A 21,057-nucleotide genomic window follows, 5' to 3' on the forward strand; every position below is an offset into this window, starting at 1 on the left:
TTTGGCTGTCCCCCTATCAGTGGGATACTCTACCCCCAGGGGCCTCACCGAACCCCAAAACTGCTCCCCTCCATCACCACCTTTTGCCTCTTCATTTACCCTACCCCTCTTTCATTTTTTGCTCCTTACAGACTGGAGCCCTCCCAGGACCCTTCTACTTTGGTGGTTTTTTTGACGCCCTCTGTTGGGGTTTGCGTTCCCGGGCTGTCGTGCCTCGGGTGGGTACACAGGCCTCGCGGTTTGTGGACCAGGAGCAGGACCTACGCCCGATGGTGTCACGTCCCCCCCCTCCTTTCTTTTCTTTTTTATGGATGCAGCATTAGATACATGCCTCCCTAGCAATACCACATGGTCAGTATTCACTGTGTCTTCTTACAGATATTGTATACTTGCATTTTCTACCATTATTATTTTTCATTTTTTCTTCATATTGTTTATATGCTTTATGATATATGTATACCAATTACATTTCCCTTACAATTGGTTTATGATTGTTATTACTGTTTTTAATTTATAGACACATCTGTCTGTTTGCTGATTCCAATCTGATACCCCTGAGGAAGAGCATAGCTCGAAACGCGTCGGGTACTCCCCGCATATGTACTTTATGTGTATTGGAGCTCTAGGATTGTGAATTAATCCATGCATGTTCTGTATTGCTAATTTCTGTATGTATCACGTTTGCTGCACATTTACCCCCTGTACTACAGATCTACTGTAAAATCCACATTATTATTAAACACTTTTTCATACAATCCCTATATTTTCTATACTTCTCTTGACCTATAAGTAGGTGTTCCCTCTTAAAGTCCCCATAGAGGATCAATTTCCACAAAGCAAGTTTACCTTGGGATGTGGGTCCACCTACCCCTAGACCAACCCAGCACCAACCCCTGTGTTATTCCGGATCTTCTCATCCAACATCAGTGCCTGACCTCACAAAAGTGCTTCTGGAAGAATAGTCAAACATTCCCATAGACACACTCCTAAACCTTGTGGACAGCCTTCCCAGAAGAGTTGAAGCTGTTATAGCTGCAAAGGGTGGGCCAGCTCAATATTGAACCCTACGGACTAAGACTGGGATGACATTAAAGTTCATGTGCGTGTAAAGGCAGGCGTCCCAATACTTTGACAATATAGTGTATCTTTAAAGTGGTGTTCCGGCCGAAATTATACTTTTTAAATACAAATACCCCTATAATACACAAGCTTAATGTATTCTAGTAAAGTTAGTCTGTAAACTAAGGTCTGTTTTGTTAGTTTATAGCAGTAGTTTGTTATTTTATAAACTTACAGCAGGCCGTGGCCATCTTAAGTATGGGCATCTGAAGCCAGACTGTATTTCTTCCTGGATCTCATCCTTGCAGATCTCGCACATGCTCAGTGCACCACAAGCAGTGTAATAGGTTTCAGGTCAGGTTTCCATAGCAACGGCAGTTTCAGAGGAAGTTGCGGCCCCTTCCCAGAAGGCATTGCAAACAGGAAATGATGCGATGGGCCGTGGCCAGGGAGGAGGAAGTGAAAAATGAATGCAGCAGATATACAGTAGGTGCTGAGAAAAAAAATTTAAAAATATCCAATTCGTTTACAGTGCACAGTTTAGTGAGGGATGCTGAAGAGTTGTAAAAGTGGGTGGAACTCCACTTTAAAAGCAAGACCAATGCACACACAAATGTGAACAGTGAGGGCCCATTCGCACCAGACACTGCACACAACTGTGCGTTTTTGTCTGCATGCTTACATGCCTTTGAAGCGCTCTTGAATGCCTTTTGTGCTGCGTTTGCGGTGCATTTTTCTATACATACTTATCCTTGGTTTACAGGGGCGCGGTGTGGTGTATTTGAGGTGTGTTTGTAGCGCATTACCTGCATCTGCGGTGTGGAAAATGTAGCATGCTCTACTTTTTGGTGACTGCGCTGACCTGCACTGCGATATTGATGAACTGTGCCCATAGGATTGCCTTGATTTTGGGCTGTCTATACAGTTGGAATCCAGTTCAAAATACATCCGGCTGCATTCGGTGTGGAAGGCCCTGGATGTCATGTTTGAAAAACGCATTTTCCATTACAGTCAATGGAAATGCACCGTGCTTATTTTGAAGTGCGTTTTTTGAATGACATGTCAATTTTTCCCAATGACCAGATGTGAGCACACATTACCTAATGTAAGTTTTAACGCAGCACATTAAAAAACGAGATAAAAATCCAATATGCCGTTTTTAACACACCAGCATGAATAGGCGCTTACTATTAGCAACCCCTCGTTGTTATATGTAGTATTTTCCACAAGCTCCCATTTATAATATCACACATCCTCTTGCAGTGTTTTCTCCTGTATACAGAGCCTGTAGGGCTGTATCACACAGAGCTTCGCGGAACTCTATACTTTGTCCCCAGCCAGGCGCCGTAGTCCCAGCGATGGAGTGGGCGTGGCCGTCGTCTGGCGCTCTGTCACTAGCCGGACACTTCCGGTGTCGGGCTGGAAGTGATTCTCTTGTTGACACTTTATTGTTCCGCGTCTGGTGAACAGAAGAATGTACCAGGCCTGAGCATCCTTTGGTCGGATCATGTCCTCGGGTCGGCAGTCTCAGCAGCTTGCGGGGCCGGGAGGTGGAACAGGCCTGTCCTCCACCTCTTCCTCGTCTTCTTCTTCTTCTACCCCGTCTAGTTCCTCTTCAGTCGGACCGCTGCGCCAGGGACTGGTGGGGGTGAGCAGTCTGTCCAGGCTCGGTGTTCCCGGAGGAAGCTCGGCGCTCGTAGGAAGGGCCAGCGGCTCAGGGCCGAGGAAGAGGCCTCTACCTACCCCACTGTGCAACGGCCTCATCAACTCCTATGAGGACAAGAGCAACGACTTCGTGTGGTGAGGAGAGCCTGACACTGACTGGGGGAAGGGGGGACACTGACTGGGGGGAGAGGACACTGACTGGGGAGAGGAGAGGGGACACTGACAGGGGGGAGAGGAGACACTGACTGGGGGGAGAGGAGACACTGACTGGGGGGAGAGGAGACACTGACTGGGGGGAGAGGACACTGACTGGGTTGAGGAGAGGGGACACTGACTGGGGAGAGGAGAGGGGACACTGACTGGGGAGAGGAGAGGGGACACTGACTGGGGAGAGGAGAGGGGACACTGACTGGGGGGAGAGGAGAGGGGAGAGGAGAGGGGACACTGACTGGGGGGAGAGGGGACACTGACTGGGGGGAGAGGGGACACTGACTGGGGGGAGAGGGGACACTGACTGGGGAGAGGAGAGGGGACACTGACACTGACTGGGGGGAGAGGGGACACTGACTGGGGAGAGGAGAGGGGACACTGACACTGACTGGGGGGAGAGGGGACACTGACTGGGGGGAGAGGGGACACTGACTGAGGGGAGAGGGGACACTGACTGAGGGGAGAGGGGACACTGACTGGGGAGAGGAGAGGGGACACTGACTGGGGAGAGGAGAGGGGACACTGACTGGGGGGAGAGGAGACACTGACTGGGGGGAGAAGAGAGGGGACACTGACTGGGGAGAGGAGAGGAGACACTGACTGGGGGGAGAAGAGAGGGGACACTGACTGGGGAGAGGAGAGGGGACACTGACTGGGGGGGAGAGGAGACACTGACTGGGGGGAGAAGAGAGGGGACACTGACTGGGGGGAGGGGACACTGACACTGACTGGGGGCAGGGGAGAGGGGGACACTGACTGGGAGGGAGGAGGGAGGGGAGAGGGGACCCCTGACCTGGGGGAGGGGACCCCTGACTGGGAGGGAGGGGAGAGGGGACCCATGACCTGGGGGAAGGGGAGAGGGGACACTGACCTGGGGAGAGGGGACACTGACTGGGGGGAGAGGAGAGGGGCCCCTTACACTGACTGGAGGAAAGGTGCCCACTAACTGGGGGGGAGAGGAGAGGAGAGGGGCCCCTGACACTGACGGGGGGAGAGGAGAGGGGCCCCTTACACTGACTGGAGGAAAGGTGCCCACTGACACTGACTGGGGGGAGAGGAGAGGAGAGGAGAGGGGCCCCTGACACCGATGGGGGAGAGGAGAGGGGCCACTGACTGACGGGGAGAGAGGAGAGGGGCCACTGACTGACTGGGGGAGAGGAGAGGGGCCACTGACACTGACTGACTGGGGGAGAGGAGAGGGGCCCCTGACACTGACTGACTGAGGGGAGAGGAGAGGGGCCCCTGACACTGACTGACTGAGGGGAGAGGAGAGGGGCCCCTGACACTGACTGACTGAGGGGAGAGGAGAGGGGCCCCTGACACTGACTGACTGAGGGGAGAGGAGAGGGGCCCCTGACACTGACTGACTGAGGGGAGAGGAGAGGGGCCCCTGACACTGACTGACTGAGGGGAGAGGAGAGGGGCCCCTGACACTGACTGACTGAGGGGAGAGGAGAGGGGCCCCTGACACTGACTGAGGGGAAGAGGAGAGGGGCCCCTGACACTGACTGAGGGGAGAGGAGAGGGGCCCCTGACACTGACTGAGGGGAGAGGAGAGGGGCCCCTGACACTGACTGAGGGGAGAGGAGAGGGGCCCCTGACACTGACTGAGGGGAGAGGAGAGGGGCCCCTGACACTGACTGAGGGGAGAGGAGAGGGGCCCCTGACACTGACTGAGGGGAGAGGAGAGGGGCCCCTGACACTGACTGAGGGGAGAGGAGAGGGGCCCCTGACACTGACTGAGGGGAGAGGAGAGGGGCCCCTGACACTGACTGAGGGGAGAGGAGAGGGGCCCCTGACACTGACTGAGGGGAGAGGAGAGGGGCCCCTGACACTGACTGAGGGGAGAGGAGAGGGGCCCCTGACACTGACTGAGGGGAGAGGAGAGGGGCCCCTGACACTGACTGAGGGGAGAGGAGAGGGGCCCCTGACACTGACTGAGGGGAGAGGAGAGGGGCCCCTGACACTGACTGAGGGGAGAGGAGAGGGGCCCCTGACACTGACTGAGGGGAGAGGAGAGGGGCCCCTGACACTGACTGAGGGGAGAGGAGAGGGGCCCCTGACACTGACTGAGGGGAGAGGAGAGGGGCCCCTGACACTGACTGAGGGGAGAGGAGAGGGGCCCCTGACACTGACTGAGGGGAGAGGAGAGGGGCCCCTGACACTGACTGAGGGGAGAGGAGAGGGGCCCCTGACACTGACTGAGGGGAGAGGAGAGGGGCCCCTGACACTGACTGAGGGGAGAGGAGAGGGGCCCCTGACACTGACTGAGGGGAGAGGAGAGGGGCCCCTGACACTGACTGAGGGGAGAGGAGAGGGGCCCCTGACACTGACTGAGGGGAGAGGAGAGGGGCCCCTGACACTGACTGAGGGGAGAGGAGAGGGGCCCCTGACACTGACTGAGGGGAGAGGAGAGGGGCCCCTGACACTGACTGAGGGGAGAGGAGAGGGGCCCCTGACACTGACTGAGGGGAGAGGAGAGGGGCCCCTGACACTGACTGAGGGGAGAGGAGAGGGGCCCCTGACACTGACTGAGGGGAGAGGAGAGGGGCCCCTGGCTGACTGAGGGGACAGGAGAGGGGCCCCTGACACTGACTGAGGGGGGGGGGGGGGGGATTTACTGACTCTCTGTGTACAAACCCCATATCCAATAAAAAAAAATTGAAAAAATCTAATTTCTTCATCAATTTTATGTATTCTGCTACATATTTTTGGTAAAAAATCCCAATAAGTGAATATTGAGTGGCTTGTGTAAAAGTTATAGTTTAAAGTATTTTTTTTATTACTAGTAATGGCGGTGATCGGCGACTTATAGCGGGACTGCGACATTGCGGCGGACAAATTGGACACCATGTGACACTTTGTGGGAACCAGTGACACCGATACAATCAGTTCTAAAAAATGCACTGTCACTGTACTAATGACACTGGCAGGGAAGAGGCTATCATCGGGGTGATCAAAGGGTTAAATGTGTGCCTGGGAGTGCTTACTAACTGTGTAGGGGTGCTTGTACTAAGGGAAGACAGATGTCACAGAACAACAATCTGCCTTTTTTACATAGGCAGACCGCTGTTCTGTCTCTCTCGGGAACGAACAGTGGGTCCAGGTGGACATGATGCTGATTGGCTCCCGCTGTGTCCAATCACAGCTGGAGCAGTTGTTGGTAGCGTGTGTGCGCACCCCAGACCCGGAAGTGCTAAATCACGTACAGGTACGTGATATTGCACAGGAGAGCCGCCTTGCCACTGTATATATACACAGGATAAGGTCATTAAGCGGTTAAATGATTTCTTAACTACTTCCCACCCAGTCAATGTACGTGAACGGCCAGGTGGGTGCTCTGTCCTTCAGAGTGGACGTTGAGGAACGTCCCTCCTGAAGGAGGGGGATCGTGCGTGTGCGGTCCTGCGCAGGGGCGCGATCTTGATGCGCTCGTGTCACCTAGACACGGCGCATCTCCGATCAACAGGAGGACTCTGTAATTGGCCTTCCTGATCACATGACGGCCGTGTCCAATCACAGCCATCATGTGATGTAAACACAGAGCCGGTTGCTAGGCAATCGACTCTCCTCTCCTCACACAGAAGTTGTTGGTGAGGAGAGCGGATCGCTGCAGCCGGATGGTGATCAGTGAGTATGAGCTGTTTTTTTACTCGCTGATCACCAACCTTGTATCACCACACACGTAAAACACCTGTCCCCCACATATGTCCCACTAAAACCACATGTCCCAATGATTATCTGCCCACATATGTCCATGATCACCTGCGCACATCTGTACATGATCATTTGCGTACATATGTCCGTGATCACACGAACCAATTATTATACACTTAACAGAAATTTTTTTTACCAAAAACATGTAGCAGAATAAATTTTGGCTTAAATGTATGACAAAATTCAATTTTTATTTTAATAGAAAGAAGAAAATATTGTTTTATTTTCCAAATTTCCGCTCTTTTTTTTTCGCTTATATCGCAAAAAATAAAAAACGGAGTCGTGAATAAATACCGCCAAAAGAAAGCTCTATTTGTGCGAACAAAATGATAAAAATTTTATCTGGGTACAACGTAGCATGACCGCGCAATTGTCATTGAAAGTGTGAGAGCGCTGAAAGCTGAAAATTGGTCTGGGAAGGAAGGGGGCGAAAGTGCCCAGTATTGATGTGGTTAAGGCAGGCGTTAGTTATTAACCATCATTTTTTGCACTACAGCACTGTGTTACTTTAACTGACAATTGCGCGGTCATGTGACGCTGTACCCAAATAAAATTGATGTCCTTTTTTCCCACAAATAGAGCTTTCTTTTGGTGGTATTTGATCACCTCCTGCAGTTTTTATTTTTTACACTATAAACAAAGACTGACAATTTTGAAAATAAAAACTATTTTTTTTACTTTTTGCTATAAAACATATCTAAAAAAAATGTAAAAAATCTAATTTCTTCATCAATTTAGGCCCATATCTATTCTGCTACATATTTTTGGTAAAAAAAAAAAAAAAAATCCCAATAAGCGTATATTGATTAGTGTGTGTAAAAGTTAGAGTCTAGAAAGTATGGGATATTTTGATGGCATTTTTATTTTTTACTAGTAAAGATGGCGATCAGTGATTTTTTTTTTTTTAGAGGGACTGCGGCTGACAAATCGGACACCACGTGACACTTTTTGACTTTTTTTTTTTTTTGGAACCGGTGACTTTATTACAGTAATCAGTGCTACAAATATGCACTGTTAATGTACTAATGACACTGGCAGGGAAGGGGTTAACAGGGGCGATCAAAGGGTTATGTGTGTCCCTAGGGAGTGCTTCCCTGTTTGGGAATTGTCTGACTGGATAAAGACAGAGGAAACTGTTAGCCTTTTTAAAGTGGTTCTAAATGCTCAAGGTTCTTTACCTTAAAGCGATAGTAAACCCTCCGAAAGAAAACAATTTTAACAATATTATAAAAAAAAAATCATTTAGATTCAATTGGGCACTAGGAGTAAGCATAAAAATAGTTCTTACTGTAAATATTATATTTATCCGAAACGCTGCTTCTTCATAATAGCTGGCGCCATCTCAACTGTGGTCTTCCACGTCTGAATTATTATTTATTTCTGCCTGCAGTACATTTTCATCTCCGTAATGCCACGCATGCGCAGTAATAGCATCGGTCCATCTGTGTCTCCTCAACCCCATGATGTTGCGAGAAACCTCTTGGGGAAGAATTAGGAGGAAGCATCGTGGGATGTCAGGGCTGACGTCAACAACAGGAAATGACACAGCCCCGACATAGACATAGCATTTTTCTGGCAGGGTCTCGGCTTGCCGGAAAGATAGACGATACGGCGCATGCGCGGGCGACGTCATCACAAACTAATATAGCGAAAACAAAACTCGCAAGGCATGCAGGTAAAGACAAAATTAAAATTATTTGCCATATATAAAACACTGTAATTGCTAATATAATAGTCATAAGAATGGGTATACAACTGCTTGAATGCATTCATTTAAAAAAACCTTCTGGGTGCAGCTCCCCCCTCCCCTTATACTTACCTGAGGCCCATCATGATCCAATAATGTGCACTAGCGCAATGCTTCTCCTGGGTTGCTCTCTCCTAATTGGCTCACATAGCAGTGGGAGCCATTGGCTCATGCTGCTGTTAATCACAACCAGTGAGCCAATGAGGAGAGAGCAGGGGCGGGGCCAAGCCATGCTTTGTGTGAATGAACACACACAGCGCGGCTCAGGAGTGAGCCTGTTTGAGTGCCCCTATAGCACTGGGGGCACTCAGCAGGGGGAGAAAGTAGGACCACTGGTGGGGGACCCAAAAAGAAGAGGATTGGGGCAAAACAATAGGTGCGTATAACATGTTTTGTTGTTTTTAAAAGGAAAAAAAAAATCTTTCATTTTAGAATCACTTTAACCCTTAAATTACTGCGTGTCCTTATAGGAAGTGAGGAGAAATGTCCCTATTTACAAACGGCTAAAAAATCCAAAACAAAAATAAAATGCTTACCTTTCAGCCCTCTTGATCCAATGCTGCCCCTGTCCCCCCTATTGAGAGGAGCAGGAGCCATTGTTAAAAATAAAATTACACCCAAGCAAAAAATTTTTCATGTTACGAAAACCACCGGGCAAATTTTGCCTAATATTGAACTTGAAGGCACTAAACAGATGGGTGGTCTACAAGAAGTTTCGGATGGAAACAATTTTTACGGCAAAATCAATTCTTCCCCCAAATTGCGTTTTTGGCTTCCCTCAATCTGAGGGATGCTTATTTGCACATCCCGATCCACGAAGAATCGCAAATGTTTTTGAGAGTGTCGGTCAAGTGGGGAAAGAAGGTCCGATATCTCCAGTGTAGGGCTCTACTATTCGGCCTGTCCTCATCCTCCAGGATTTTTACGATGGTCCTGGCGGAAGCACTAGCCCCCCTGAATTTGAAAGGGATCTCAGTCATCCCATATTTAGACAACCTTTTTATTTTTTTTGCTCCCTCCGCGCTCCAACTACAGGGGGATCTGCGGGTGGCCGTTTCCTTTCTGGAAGATCTGGGGTGGTTGATAAATGAAGACAAATAAAACCTGACCCCGGCACGTGCTCTGTGATACCTAGGGTTCTTTGTTTACTTGGTGACACAGAAGGTCTATCTCATGGAGGAGAACATAGAAAAGGTAAAGACGACAGCAGCCTTTTTTTCAGAACAGTCTGGTGCTATCCGTCCGTTCAGTCATGCCGTGTCTAGGTCTTCTGGCAGCAGCAATGCCAGCAGTACCATGGGCAAGGGTCCGTTTCGGGTGTCTTCAGGCCAATATCCTGAGAAGCTGAGGTGGGACACAACAATCGCTGGACGTGACCTTCCACTTATCCCCGAAGACCAAGAGATCTCTGTGGTGGTGGAGGGATGAAGAAAACCTTTTGCAGGGTCTGCAGTGGCTTTTCCGGTGTCTGTCCGTATTGCCACGGATGCCAGTGCCTGGGGATGGGGGGGGGGGGGGGGGGGGGCACTGGGGGTCAAGTGTGGAGGCAGGCTCTTAAACAGGGGGACACAGTGTCCTTCCTTAATCAGGCTGGCGAGCACCATTTTTTTTGTTTTCTTGGGCCGAGGTAAACCTGTGCTCAATATCCGCAGCCCACCTAAAGGGAGTGGACCATCATCTGGCCGATTTTCTGAGTCGACACCAAGTGCGCGAATTGAAATGGTCAGGGTTAAGGATGTTGTCCAGAGGTGGATTTATTTGCCAGCAAGGCAAATGCCAAGGTTCCAGTGTACTTCACGTTGGAAAGAGAAGTGGGGGCCAAGGGGATAGATGCCTTGGCTCAAAAGTGGGCATTTCGCCTATACTATGGCTTTCCCCCGTTCAAACTTATTCCCCTGGTTCTGAAAAAGTTTGTTCAAGAGTGCACCACAATGATTCTAGTGGTCCCGTATTGGTCGAAGAGGCCTTCGTTTTCAACACTGCTACGCCTGGCGGCAAAGCCCCCCCCCCCCCCTCATGCTGCCCAAGAGAAAGTATCTGCTGTCTCATGGCCCAGTCCTGTTGCCAAAAATACAGAGCCTGAAATCGGCGGCATGGTGTCCTGAGGAAAGCCTCTTGAAGTCTAAGGGGCTCTCAGACAGGGTAGTGAATACGATTCTTTCCAGTAGGAAGAAAGTGACCCAAGCCATTTGTGTTAAGTTTTGGAAAGTTTTCTTGGTTAGACACCAAGAAGGTGTCTGTTAGTATACCTGCCATCTTAGAGTTTTTACAGGACGGTGTGGACTAAGGACTGGCTATCAGTACATTAAAGGTTCAGGCGGCGGCCATGTCTGTAATTTTTTAATTTTTTTTTTGATGCAACCCCTGGCGTTAGACCCGCTAGTCAGCAGGTTCTTTAACCACTTGCCTACAAGGCACTTACACCCCCTTCCTGCCCAAGCCATTTTTCAGCTTTCAGCGCTGTCACACTTTGACAATTGCACGGTCGTGCTACTCTGTACCCAAACAAATTTTTTTATAATTTTCTTCACACAACTAGAGCTGTCTTTTGGTGGTATTTAATCACTGCTCGTTTTTTTTTATTTTTTTACAAAAAAAAAAAAAAAATATTTGAAAAAAAATGTTTTTTACTTTTTTTTTTCTGTCAGTAAATTTTGTAACTAAGTAATTTTTCACCTGCACTGATAGGCTGAACTGGTGGGCATTGATGAGGAGGCACTAATATGTGGCACTGGTGGACACAGATAAGCGGTACTGATGGGCGTTGATGGGTGGCACTGGGAGACACTGATGGAGATTGATCGACAGCAGTGATGGGCAGCACCGATAGGCAGCATTGATTGGCATCGCTAATGGGCACTGGTGGCAGTGGTGGGCTCTGATTGCTGGCATTGGTGGGCACTGGTGACACTATATTGTAATCGGGGCACTGATGATCAGTGCCCTGATAACATTCCTAGAAGTCCCCCTGCGTGGAGATGCCGCTGATCGGCTCTCCTCGCCACATACTCTGTGTGTGGTGAGGTGAGACGATTACCGGAATCTACGTGTTTACATGTGACCGACTGTTGGACACAGCCGATCACATCGGGGGTCGTGCTGTGTCCTAGCAACATGGCGTGGCCGTTCTGGGACGTCATATGACGGCATCCCAGAACGAGGGCCACACCGCGCCTCCGTCATTGGACGGTGGGCGGGCGGCAAGTAGTTAAGGGGTTGGCCAGAGCTAGGCCCTTTCTGTTCAAAATTCTGCCAAAATGGAATTTGTGTTTTGTTAGTATTGCGAGGTTGGATAAAACGGTCGCAAGAAGAACTGTCCTTAGTCGGCCGCTCTCAAAACTTTTTTTGGTTGCAATTTCCACAGCCAGGCATATTGGCGAGCTGCAGTCACTTTCTATTAAATGTTTTTGAGGACAGGCTGGTAATGCGTGTGACCTAGGGTTCTTGCCTAAGGTGATCTCTAAATTCCACAGGACTCAGGAGATTGTTTTGCTTTCTTTCTGTGAGTCTCAAACTAATCCAAAAGAAGCGGAATTCCACCAGTTGGACGTGAGGGCCTGTGTTTTGCTTTATTTAGAATTGTCCGAAGGCATTAGGAAATCTAATGCCCTATTCATATTGCATTCTGGTAAAAAGTTAGGGTTCCTAGCTTCGAAAAGCACAATCGCCAGGTGGATCAAACAAGCTATTGTGGAAGCTTACAAAATTTTGGAGGAGTGCCCTTTTTCCCCCGTTGGCTCACTCCACGCGGGTGCTGTGTGCTTCTTGGGAGTAGAGAGCTGGGGCGACACCAGAACAAATTTGCCAAGCAGCAACATGGTCAAGCTGCTTGACGTTCACAAAGCATTATAGGCTGGACCTTATTTCAGCGCAGGATCTAGCATTTGGGAGAAGGGTCCTCCAGGCGGTAGTCGTCCCCCCCCCCCCCCGTAATCTGGTAAATTCTCATTGAACCTCTCTAGTGCTGTCCTGGTAGAGAAAACCCAAAGTTAGACTTACCGGTAACTTGGTTTCTAGGAGTTGTCCAGGACAGCAGGGATTCCCTCCCTATATGCTGTTATAACCTTGGACGAGTGTTTTTTTGTTGTTTCAGAAGCTGTTCTGGGGAAGTTCTCACAAAGTTTTGGGAAGAGGGAAGGTAGCCACCCTTTATGGATTTAACCCTTTGTGTTTCCTACCTCTGGAGGTGGAGCCTTTCTCTCTAGTGCTGTCCTGCACGACTCCTAGAAACCGATTTACTGCTAAGTCTAACTCTGTTTTTCTGTTTTTTGTCATATGCAGACTGAGCATCGTGCACTGGTATCTGAACGGCGATCCTAAAACATTCCTGGTCATGTGAGTTACAATGCAACTACACGGCCTGCACATCATTGTTGAGTGCATGTAATACACGCTCAGGTAACTTGTGGTTGTCTGCCTGTTGGACTGCAGGTACAATCATCCTCCTAGTCCATCTTGCTTAACACCTGTGGACATACAGTTGTGAGACACATCCAGTAATAGCCTAAGCTTTGCTCCATTTAAAAAAAAAAAAAAAACAGGGCTTTTAACGCAATAATGGTAAACCTACAGGAACGATGTGCTGGAAACCTACGTTTTGTGCGCATTTCCCACACCATGTTCAAAATGCACTGCAGTTACAGTGGGTGTCAATGTTAAGTGAATGACACCCCAAAGCAGGTCGCAAACGTTTGCACCAGATTGCATGGTACAGAAGCAGCATGTTCCCCGGCTGCCGTGTGTTTCCAAAAGTAGTACATGTATTACTTTTGTTGCAGTGTTATTTGTGCTCATTCCAAATGAACGGGCTCAAATCACACTGCACTCAACCACATGTGAATTGCACAGGAATGTGAGTGCGATATCTAGTGTAAACCAGGCCCTTGGACTTTACTGAACATATCTGGTTCAGTAAAGAAATGTATTAAATCCCGTTTTCATTGTAATTGGAACAGCTTTTTATAGATGGATTCATGTTAAACTGTATTGTTCATCCCCCTATTACTGGACAGCCTTATGATGCAACCAGTCTTTTCAACATATACCTAAATCCAAATCGTTTTCTTCACATCCGGTCTTAAAATCTGAACAGGAAGTGAAAGGATAGCTTTCCAATGTGGGGGAAATGTCACCTGATGGTTTTCAGGGAAAACTAAAATTTTGGATTTACTCCCATTTTCATTCCCAGTGATTATAATGATCAGGGCAAATGGAGGCAGTGAATCTTCTAACACAGACCATGGGAAAAACGGCGGTTCTAACCCCTCGCTAGTCTATCCAAATCTTCAAATAAAAAATAAAAAAAATTTTTTTTATATTTTAATGACATTGGAACTGGCCAGATGCCTGTTGAGGAGAGCTGTATAAATGCATTAATAATCTAAATGCAGTGTTCGTTTTTGTGAACTGAACATTGTAAAATCTCATGGGATAAAATACTGAAAGCGTATAAGATACAACTTTGATGCTATTTTATACTAAACTTTTTGTGTAGATTTTGTGTTTTTTTTTTTTTTTTTTTGTGATGAAACAAACACACAACACTTCTGGCTCGGTAAGCTTTGTTAATAGCTTTCACTTCCAAAGCACTAGACTGAGAGACCCAAGGATTGTGGGATAGTTTCAGGAAGTACCAGTTCTTATATTTCAGACAGAGGTCTTACATTATCCTGTACAGTAGTGCCATGCCACATATCTCATGTTTCAAACAAACAAATTTATGACACAATTAATTAAACTACATGATCGATACACATCTTATGCAGCTGAAAAACTCAGTGTAAGTTTGAAGGTTTATAATGCCTTTTAAATTTGGATTCCATGTTCAGTAGTATGAAGTGATCTTGTGCAGAAATCTGGACAACCTATCGGGAATTCATTTAAATTTGCTGAATTCTGGCTTGTGGCAATACTGTATGTTCTATAATCTGTGTAGAAATTATTCCTTTAAAGTTGTAATTTCTTTGTTAAATTCATCGTGTTGGCCATACGCACAATTATATATCCCTAAAGCCTGGTACACACTAGCAATCCAGCGTGCTGAACGGAGAAAAAAAACTCGGGTAGAGCAGCTGTACTAATTATCTGATGTTAGTACAGCAATCTCTGCTGCTGAGCTATTGTGTTCTGACGGTGAAAAGAACTCACCGCTCCAGGTGTAACTAATATGCCCACTGGAGCACACACCTGAGTGCTAGCCCCGGCTCACCTCCGTGGTAAATCCTCAAAATAAGATATAGCTGCACCTCACGTGGGCTCCAAGTAAAGTTCATTTGAATATCAAAATATCCAAAATGACACCAGAGGACACCAGCAGTGGTCAAGGTAGGCTCATTTCACACAACAGAAATGTGCTTAATCCTTACCCTAATGATTAACCACATTTCTGTTGTGTAAAACACTTTTACTTGGAGCCCTCGTGATGTGCAGCCGTTTCTTATTTTGATGTTCTGATAGCCCCTCCTCACCAGAACACACCGGTCAGCATTCTCAGCCGTGGGCTAAAAGCGCTGATCGGATGACCTTTTTCAACCATGCCCCTTCAACAGAAGCTGGACCAGCTGCCGTACACACGAGCCGAGTGTCGTCCGGTTTCTCTTTTTAAGCGGCTGATACTGCCTGATATTCAGCCCGTATTCGGGCTTAAGAGCTTCTCAGTAGTTGTGGCTTTCTCAACAAAAGTAGTTATCGAACTCTGATTGTGTTACTATATGTGGTCAGAAAAGCTGTCAATCAGTTTAGCTTATTGTCTGGTAAATATATGTGAGGTGTTTCAGAAGATGCTTATGTTACAAATTGGTCACTTGTACCTACAGGTAAGCTTAAAATAAAGCTTGATTGTAGGTACGAGGAGTATCTCTTAAACATGCACTGTGCTATAAAGGAGGGGCATGCTTGTGCAGTTCATGCAGAGCTTGGTGCCGCGGCCGACGCAACTGCATGTGCAGGAGTGATGTCATCATGGCTCGGCCACTCAAATGCCCGCAAACCAGGAAGGAAGACTGGATGAAGATGGAAGCCCTGTCAGCGGTGACAGCGCACCACTGGAGGGCTTCTTTTTAAGGTAAGTCTTTCATAATGCGCTAGTATGCAATGCATACTAGCACAATATGACTTTGCTTTGTAGGGAGATTTTATTTTTTAGTTAAGCTTACTAGCACTTTAAAGCAAACATTTTATTATATTGCAGCTTGCCAAATCTTAGATGTGATGTCTGAATTGTTTTTTAAAAGTAGAAGCTCTCTTCCAGATGTAGCAGTTACAGGGTTGGGACAAACCATTTAACACTGACAGGAGGTTTACAATGATCAGCTTTTATTTATGTAAAACCTTTACCCCAAAAGGGAAAAAAAACAGTTTTGCTGTAACTGATAAGTGTGAGCTTGTCAGAAACCATGACTCAGACTGAGACGGAAGTACAGTTAAATCTCACTTGTCTAATAATAATAAAAATAGGTAAACGTAGTCAAAAGATAGCCAGAGTTCAGGAACCGGAACGGATAGTCAGACAATTCAAAACACCAGGGAGCCAGAGATGAGCGTAGTAGAACAGCAAGCAGGATCTGGAGCCAGAAGGAATGTCAGCCAAGCAAGTCTTTTAACAGGAACACAGGAGAGCGTCTAGAGATGTGACCAAGGCGAAGGCAGAGATCATCTGGGCTGGACGGATTAAGTAGGCAGGACTGACGAGCAGGATATCATCAACAGGTGAGTCACTGTGGAGAGATAGGAGCTGGCAATTAGCTGACAGCTGAGTGGGGCCAGCTCAGAGAAGGAAGGGCTGAGCCCAGCCCTGACAGAGCTTAGGTTTGGCTTCAGTTTGTTAGTTTCTAAAGCTGGATACACACTATACAATTTTCTTTAGATACTGTTTTTCCTTTAGATTTACCAAAACCATATGAGAACCTTAACCGTTTCAGTTTGTATGCAATCAGGCAGGCTCTTGCACTACATGGTTTTGGTAAATCTAAAGTAAATCAAACAACAAAAGTTGCATAGCGTGTATCCAGGTTTATTGTGCTAGTACATCTAATTTTAATTTACTTTACGGCAGACTTTGCCCGGCGGACTGGATTTCGTCAGACAATTCGATCGTGTGTGGGCTCCAGCGGACTTTGTTTTCTCAAAAGTTGGACGGACTTAGATTTGAAACATGTTTTAAATTAATCCGTCGAAATCGAGTCCGGTCGAAAAGTCCGCTCGTCTGTATGCTAGTTCGACGGACAAAAAGCCACGCTAGGGCAGCTATTGGCTATTGGCTATTGGCTATGAACTTCCTTGTTTTAGTCCGGTCGTACGTCATCACGTACAAATTCGACAGACTTTGGTGGATTGTGTGTAGGCAAGTCCGTTCATTCGTAAAGTACGTCGAAAAGTCCATCGGGCAAAGTCTGCCGTAAAGTCCGACCGTGTGTACGCGGCATATCACTCCCCTACCTCTCAGAGTGAAAATGCTGCTGTCCAAAGGTCGCCCTGTGCTCCTTCATCCAGGACGGAGGCACATACAGGAGGTGTGTTACAGGCCAGATCACCAGATGAAAACGGGGGGGAGCCTAAAAATAAGGAAAACAAATGAGAAACCACATTTAATGATAGATAAGCTGCAATTTATTACATTTTTGGTTTTGGGTTTAATACTACTTGAAGGCCACATGCACATTTAGCCCAGTGTATGAGATTCTGTCCTTTTAGCTGCTGGCAATCTGTCAAACTCTGTGATGCTGACAACAGCTCTGGCTGGATAACCCATTGAGTGGTACTTACATTTTGGGTAGTATGTGCCCAGGGACAAATACCTGTATTAGTTGGTCTGTGTACGCATAACGCCCTAAACGTAAATACTGCTAGGTGCACCGTCCAGCTACAGCAGTTGTCAGCCTTTCATAGTGTGAGACAGACTGCCGGTGTTCTATCGTAGTGCCCGGGACGAACGGCGCATGCTCCATACAGAACAGCACAACAGCGGAGTTTACGATCAGCTGTTATGTCGGAGAGACGGCGCCTGCGCACATGTGTTTTGCAGCACCGGCCTTCATTTAAAAATCCGCTTTTCACCGACATGAACACGCCTCGCCAGCGCAAGGCACAATCTGACAGAAAAATTTCTTCCGTTGGCTATTGTGCTCAGGTGCTGTCTCACCGACACAACAGCTGATTGTAGACTGGGCCGTCGTGCTGTTCCGTTCGGCGCATGCGCAGTACATCCCGGGCACTTCTTGAAAGCAGGCACTATCCATCAGAACACTGGCAACTGGGCTGGACTGTACACCTGTGCCCTCCACCCACAACTAAACATTGGAGCCTCGTGCATTGGGACGAAACACCCATTGTGCATGAGGCCTAAAAGATTCATTTTCTGTTCAGAATCTGTTTTTCTTGTAGCTTTCAGTTACAATAGAAGTCTGAACCATTAGTTTGGTGCTTTTTTCTATTATTATTTTTTTTTTTTTTTTTTAGGGAACTTGCCATAATTGGAGTGTACACAGCATCTATTATGTTTTGTACTTGGCAAAATATATTGTCACATGCTTGGGCCTCTGGTTTAAAAGCTTTTCATTGGCAGTTTGTGATATTGGCAATTGGGGTTGCACTGATGCCGATACCGAGTACTTGTACTTGGGCAATTGCTCCGATGCTTTGATACCTGGGCAGTCGGGATGATCGGTGCGGCGGTGGGGAGAGTTACAAGCACCGATTCCCCCCCCCCCCCCCCCCCTCCGTATAGATTTCAATAAAGCAGCTGGAGGCCGCTTCTACTCCTCTCCCCTCCGCGGATTTCAGCTGCTTTATTGAAATCTATACAGGGGTGATCGGTGCTTGTAACCCCCCCACCGCCGCACCGATCACCCCGACTGTCCCTGTATACTCCCCCCAGTTCCCCTCCATGTTCTTCCTGTCCCCCCTCCATGTACTCCGTTCTTCCTGTCCCCCCTCCGTGTACTCCGCTCTTCCTGTCCCCCCTCCGTGTACTCTGCTCCTCCGGTCCCCCTCGGTGTGTGCGCTCTGCTCCTCCGGTCCCCCTCGGTGTGTGCGCTCTGCTCCTCCGGTCCCCCTCGGTGTGTGCGCTCTGCTCCTCCGGTCCCCCTCGGTGTGTGCGCTCTGCTCCTCCGGTCCCCCTCGGTGTGTACGCTCTGCTCCTCCGGTCCCCCTCCGCGCCAGTCTTTCAGGATGGAGAGCGGAGGAAGGAACTGGTAAATCTGTCGGCTCCTTCCCATTCCGAATGAACTGTCAGTGATCACTGACTCTGTCAATTCTTAACTGAGCATTTTAAACTATGTTTACGGTGCTTCAGTTTATGAATGGAGAGGAGCCTCTGTCTCCTCTCCATTCATCTCCAGTGCAGCTGAGGCTGCTGAGAAAGTGACGGGGGAATCTCTATCCTCCGTCCCTTTCTGTGTCTCAAAAGAGATGTCAGGGCTCTATCAAGACCCCTGATATCTCACTAAAGCCCCCCCAACAGAGCTGATAAAAAAAAAATAAAGAATTGTAATATTTAAAAAGGGTAAATTTTAAAAATAATAAAAAATTAAACAAACACACTGACACACCCCCCCCCCCCCCCCCAAAAAAAAATTGTAATAAATTGTAAAAAATTAAAAATCAAAAACTACTGACACAGTCCACGCGTCATCAGTGCTGCATATTAGTGCCACTGTCACATGACATTAAAAAAAAAAAAAGGATCGATACTTGTACTCGATCTTAAGGTGGTATCGGTGCAACCCTATTGGCAATTCAGTAAACCTTGTGATGCCACTTGTAGTCGAGCGACGCTTAGGGTCAGATTTACTTACCCTAAACCAGAAGTGATTATTCATCTTCGCTGATGTTGGCCACATGCACACTGCTTGCAGGAATTTTTAAATGCCATGCTTTCCAGATGGAGGACCTGGGTGGCCATGTGACTTTTCCCAGCAGGGCAAGCATCCCCCCCCCCCCCCCCCCCCGCTGTTCATTTGTGACAGGTTCCTGTCATCCCCTTTACATAGCTATCAGTTCACTCTTGTTTCCCTCTTCTGATTTTGCATTTTATCTGCATATGCTAGAGAGTAAAAATGATTTTACTATTCTGTCAGTTAACAGGTTAAGACTAAATGTTTTCTTCAAATGAATCTTTACTTCCCACATTTTACTATTCTTGATCCAGAAATCCTGTAATGATTACTGTTATAAAAGTTTTCTATTGGGATCTGCCGTTTTAAACACTCAGTTCAATTGTGTAATCGACTCTAATGGCTGGCCGTAAATGATTTAGCTTCCAAAAGCTAGAAGACGTCATTGCCAGTATCAAATGTGATGGCACATCAGTCCCCCTAACTGTGATCTCTGCAATATTTCTTGCCATGCTTTGTTTTTGGCTAGCTCCAAAAACAGTCCTTGTCTTGTTAAAATCTGATATGATTTTGTATAGAACTGTTGCTAAGTAAATGAGAGACTATTACATTATATCAGGGGTAGGCAACCTCGGCCGTCCAGCTATGGTGAAACTACAAATCCCATCATGCCTCTGCTTCTAGGAGTCATGCCTGTGATTGTTAGGGTCTTGCAGTGTCTCATGGGACTTGTAGTTTTCAAAACAGCTGGAGGGCCGAGGTTGCCTACCCCTGCATTACATAGTTTGTCTGGTTGAAAAAAGACGCATTCCATGAACGTATGACCATGAATGTCCATATGTGAGTGATTAGGTCCATACATATGTATTTATCCAATGAAAAAACCCTTCAGACAGGTGAAAAGGATGTGTAATAGCAGATACCTCCACCTAACTCCCTTTGGGCACACTCTCACCCTAACGCATTGACCCTCATAACAAAGGTCAAATGGTGCCTCTATAAGATCAATAGGATCTGTTTGGCCAGCTGGACTCTTGTCAGAGATCCCAATATCCTCCTCAGAACTCCAGTAGTCATTCGCAGCTCAGGTTTTGCAAGGCGGATATTTTATTTGTGAAGATCTACACACATTTACTTCATTCAGTTTTGTGACAAATATTAATTCTGCCCTGTGAATATGCACTGCTGTGGTACAAAACCTGCCTTCTGAACTGCAATGGTGCTGAGGGGTAGGGTTTCAGGAGGAGGAGTCAGCACGGGAATTACAACCTGCAGGCAGCATGGTACCATGGGATATGTGGTCCTCTCCTGAAAAGTTGAATCAGTTAACATGTTCCAAAGGTGAACGTAGCCTTTAAATTACCACTATTGCCAAACATTTTTTGTCCATTGAAAGACATAGGAAGTCTAAAGCGGAGCTACACTGCATCTGAGCACCACAAACCAAAACACCCTAGAGCTGCGCAATTAATTGTTAAAAAATTGTGATCTTGATTCAACCCCCCTCTCATGATCTCTCTCTATGGAGAGTTTCCGATTCTTTCATGTAACAAGTGTAGACTTCTCTGCTCACTCAGCTGTCAATAGAAAAAAAATGGGCAGTCTGCCAACATTGTCAGTGCTAGTAGATAACTAGAAACCTCAACTCTTCCTTCTTAGATCAAAGGGATAAACTTCTGTGTGTAAATGCAGGAAGTTTAACTACTTAAAGTCTAAACCAGTGGTTCTCAACCTTTCTAGTTCCGTGACTCCTTGATAAAAGTTTCCAAGTTGTGGGGCCCCCTAACAGTAAAATTATTTTTTGTACCGTGGGTGGTCAGCACGGAC

At 47.3% G+C, this 21,057-nt stretch overlaps 1 protein-coding gene across 4 annotated transcripts in view; it reads left to right on the forward strand.

The window, feature by feature from the left end:
- The first annotated feature begins 2,421 nt into the window (after positions 1–2,421).
- The window catches only part of COP1 (COP1 E3 ubiquitin ligase), a 333,947-nt gene continuing 315,311 nt past the window's right edge, over positions 2,422–21,057 (forward strand). For 3 of the 4 annotated variants that reach the window (XM_073593408.1, XM_073593411.1, XM_073593412.1), the window contains exon 1: positions 2,423–2,859. In XM_073593408.1, the coding sequence (XP_073449509.1) occupies positions 2,567–2,859 (293 nt within the window). In that variant the 5' untranslated portion in view covers positions 2,423–2,566. Of the gene's footprint in view, positions 2,860–21,057 lie in introns of all 4 variants that reach the window. The other variant, XM_073593409.1, reaches the window with a different exon arrangement.

Source organism: Aquarana catesbeiana, linkage group LG07 (assembly GCF_042186555.1).
Source record: "Aquarana catesbeiana isolate 2022-GZ linkage group LG07, ASM4218655v1, whole genome shotgun sequence".
Taxonomy (NCBI): Eukaryota; Metazoa; Chordata; class Amphibia; order Anura; family Ranidae; genus Aquarana; species Aquarana catesbeiana.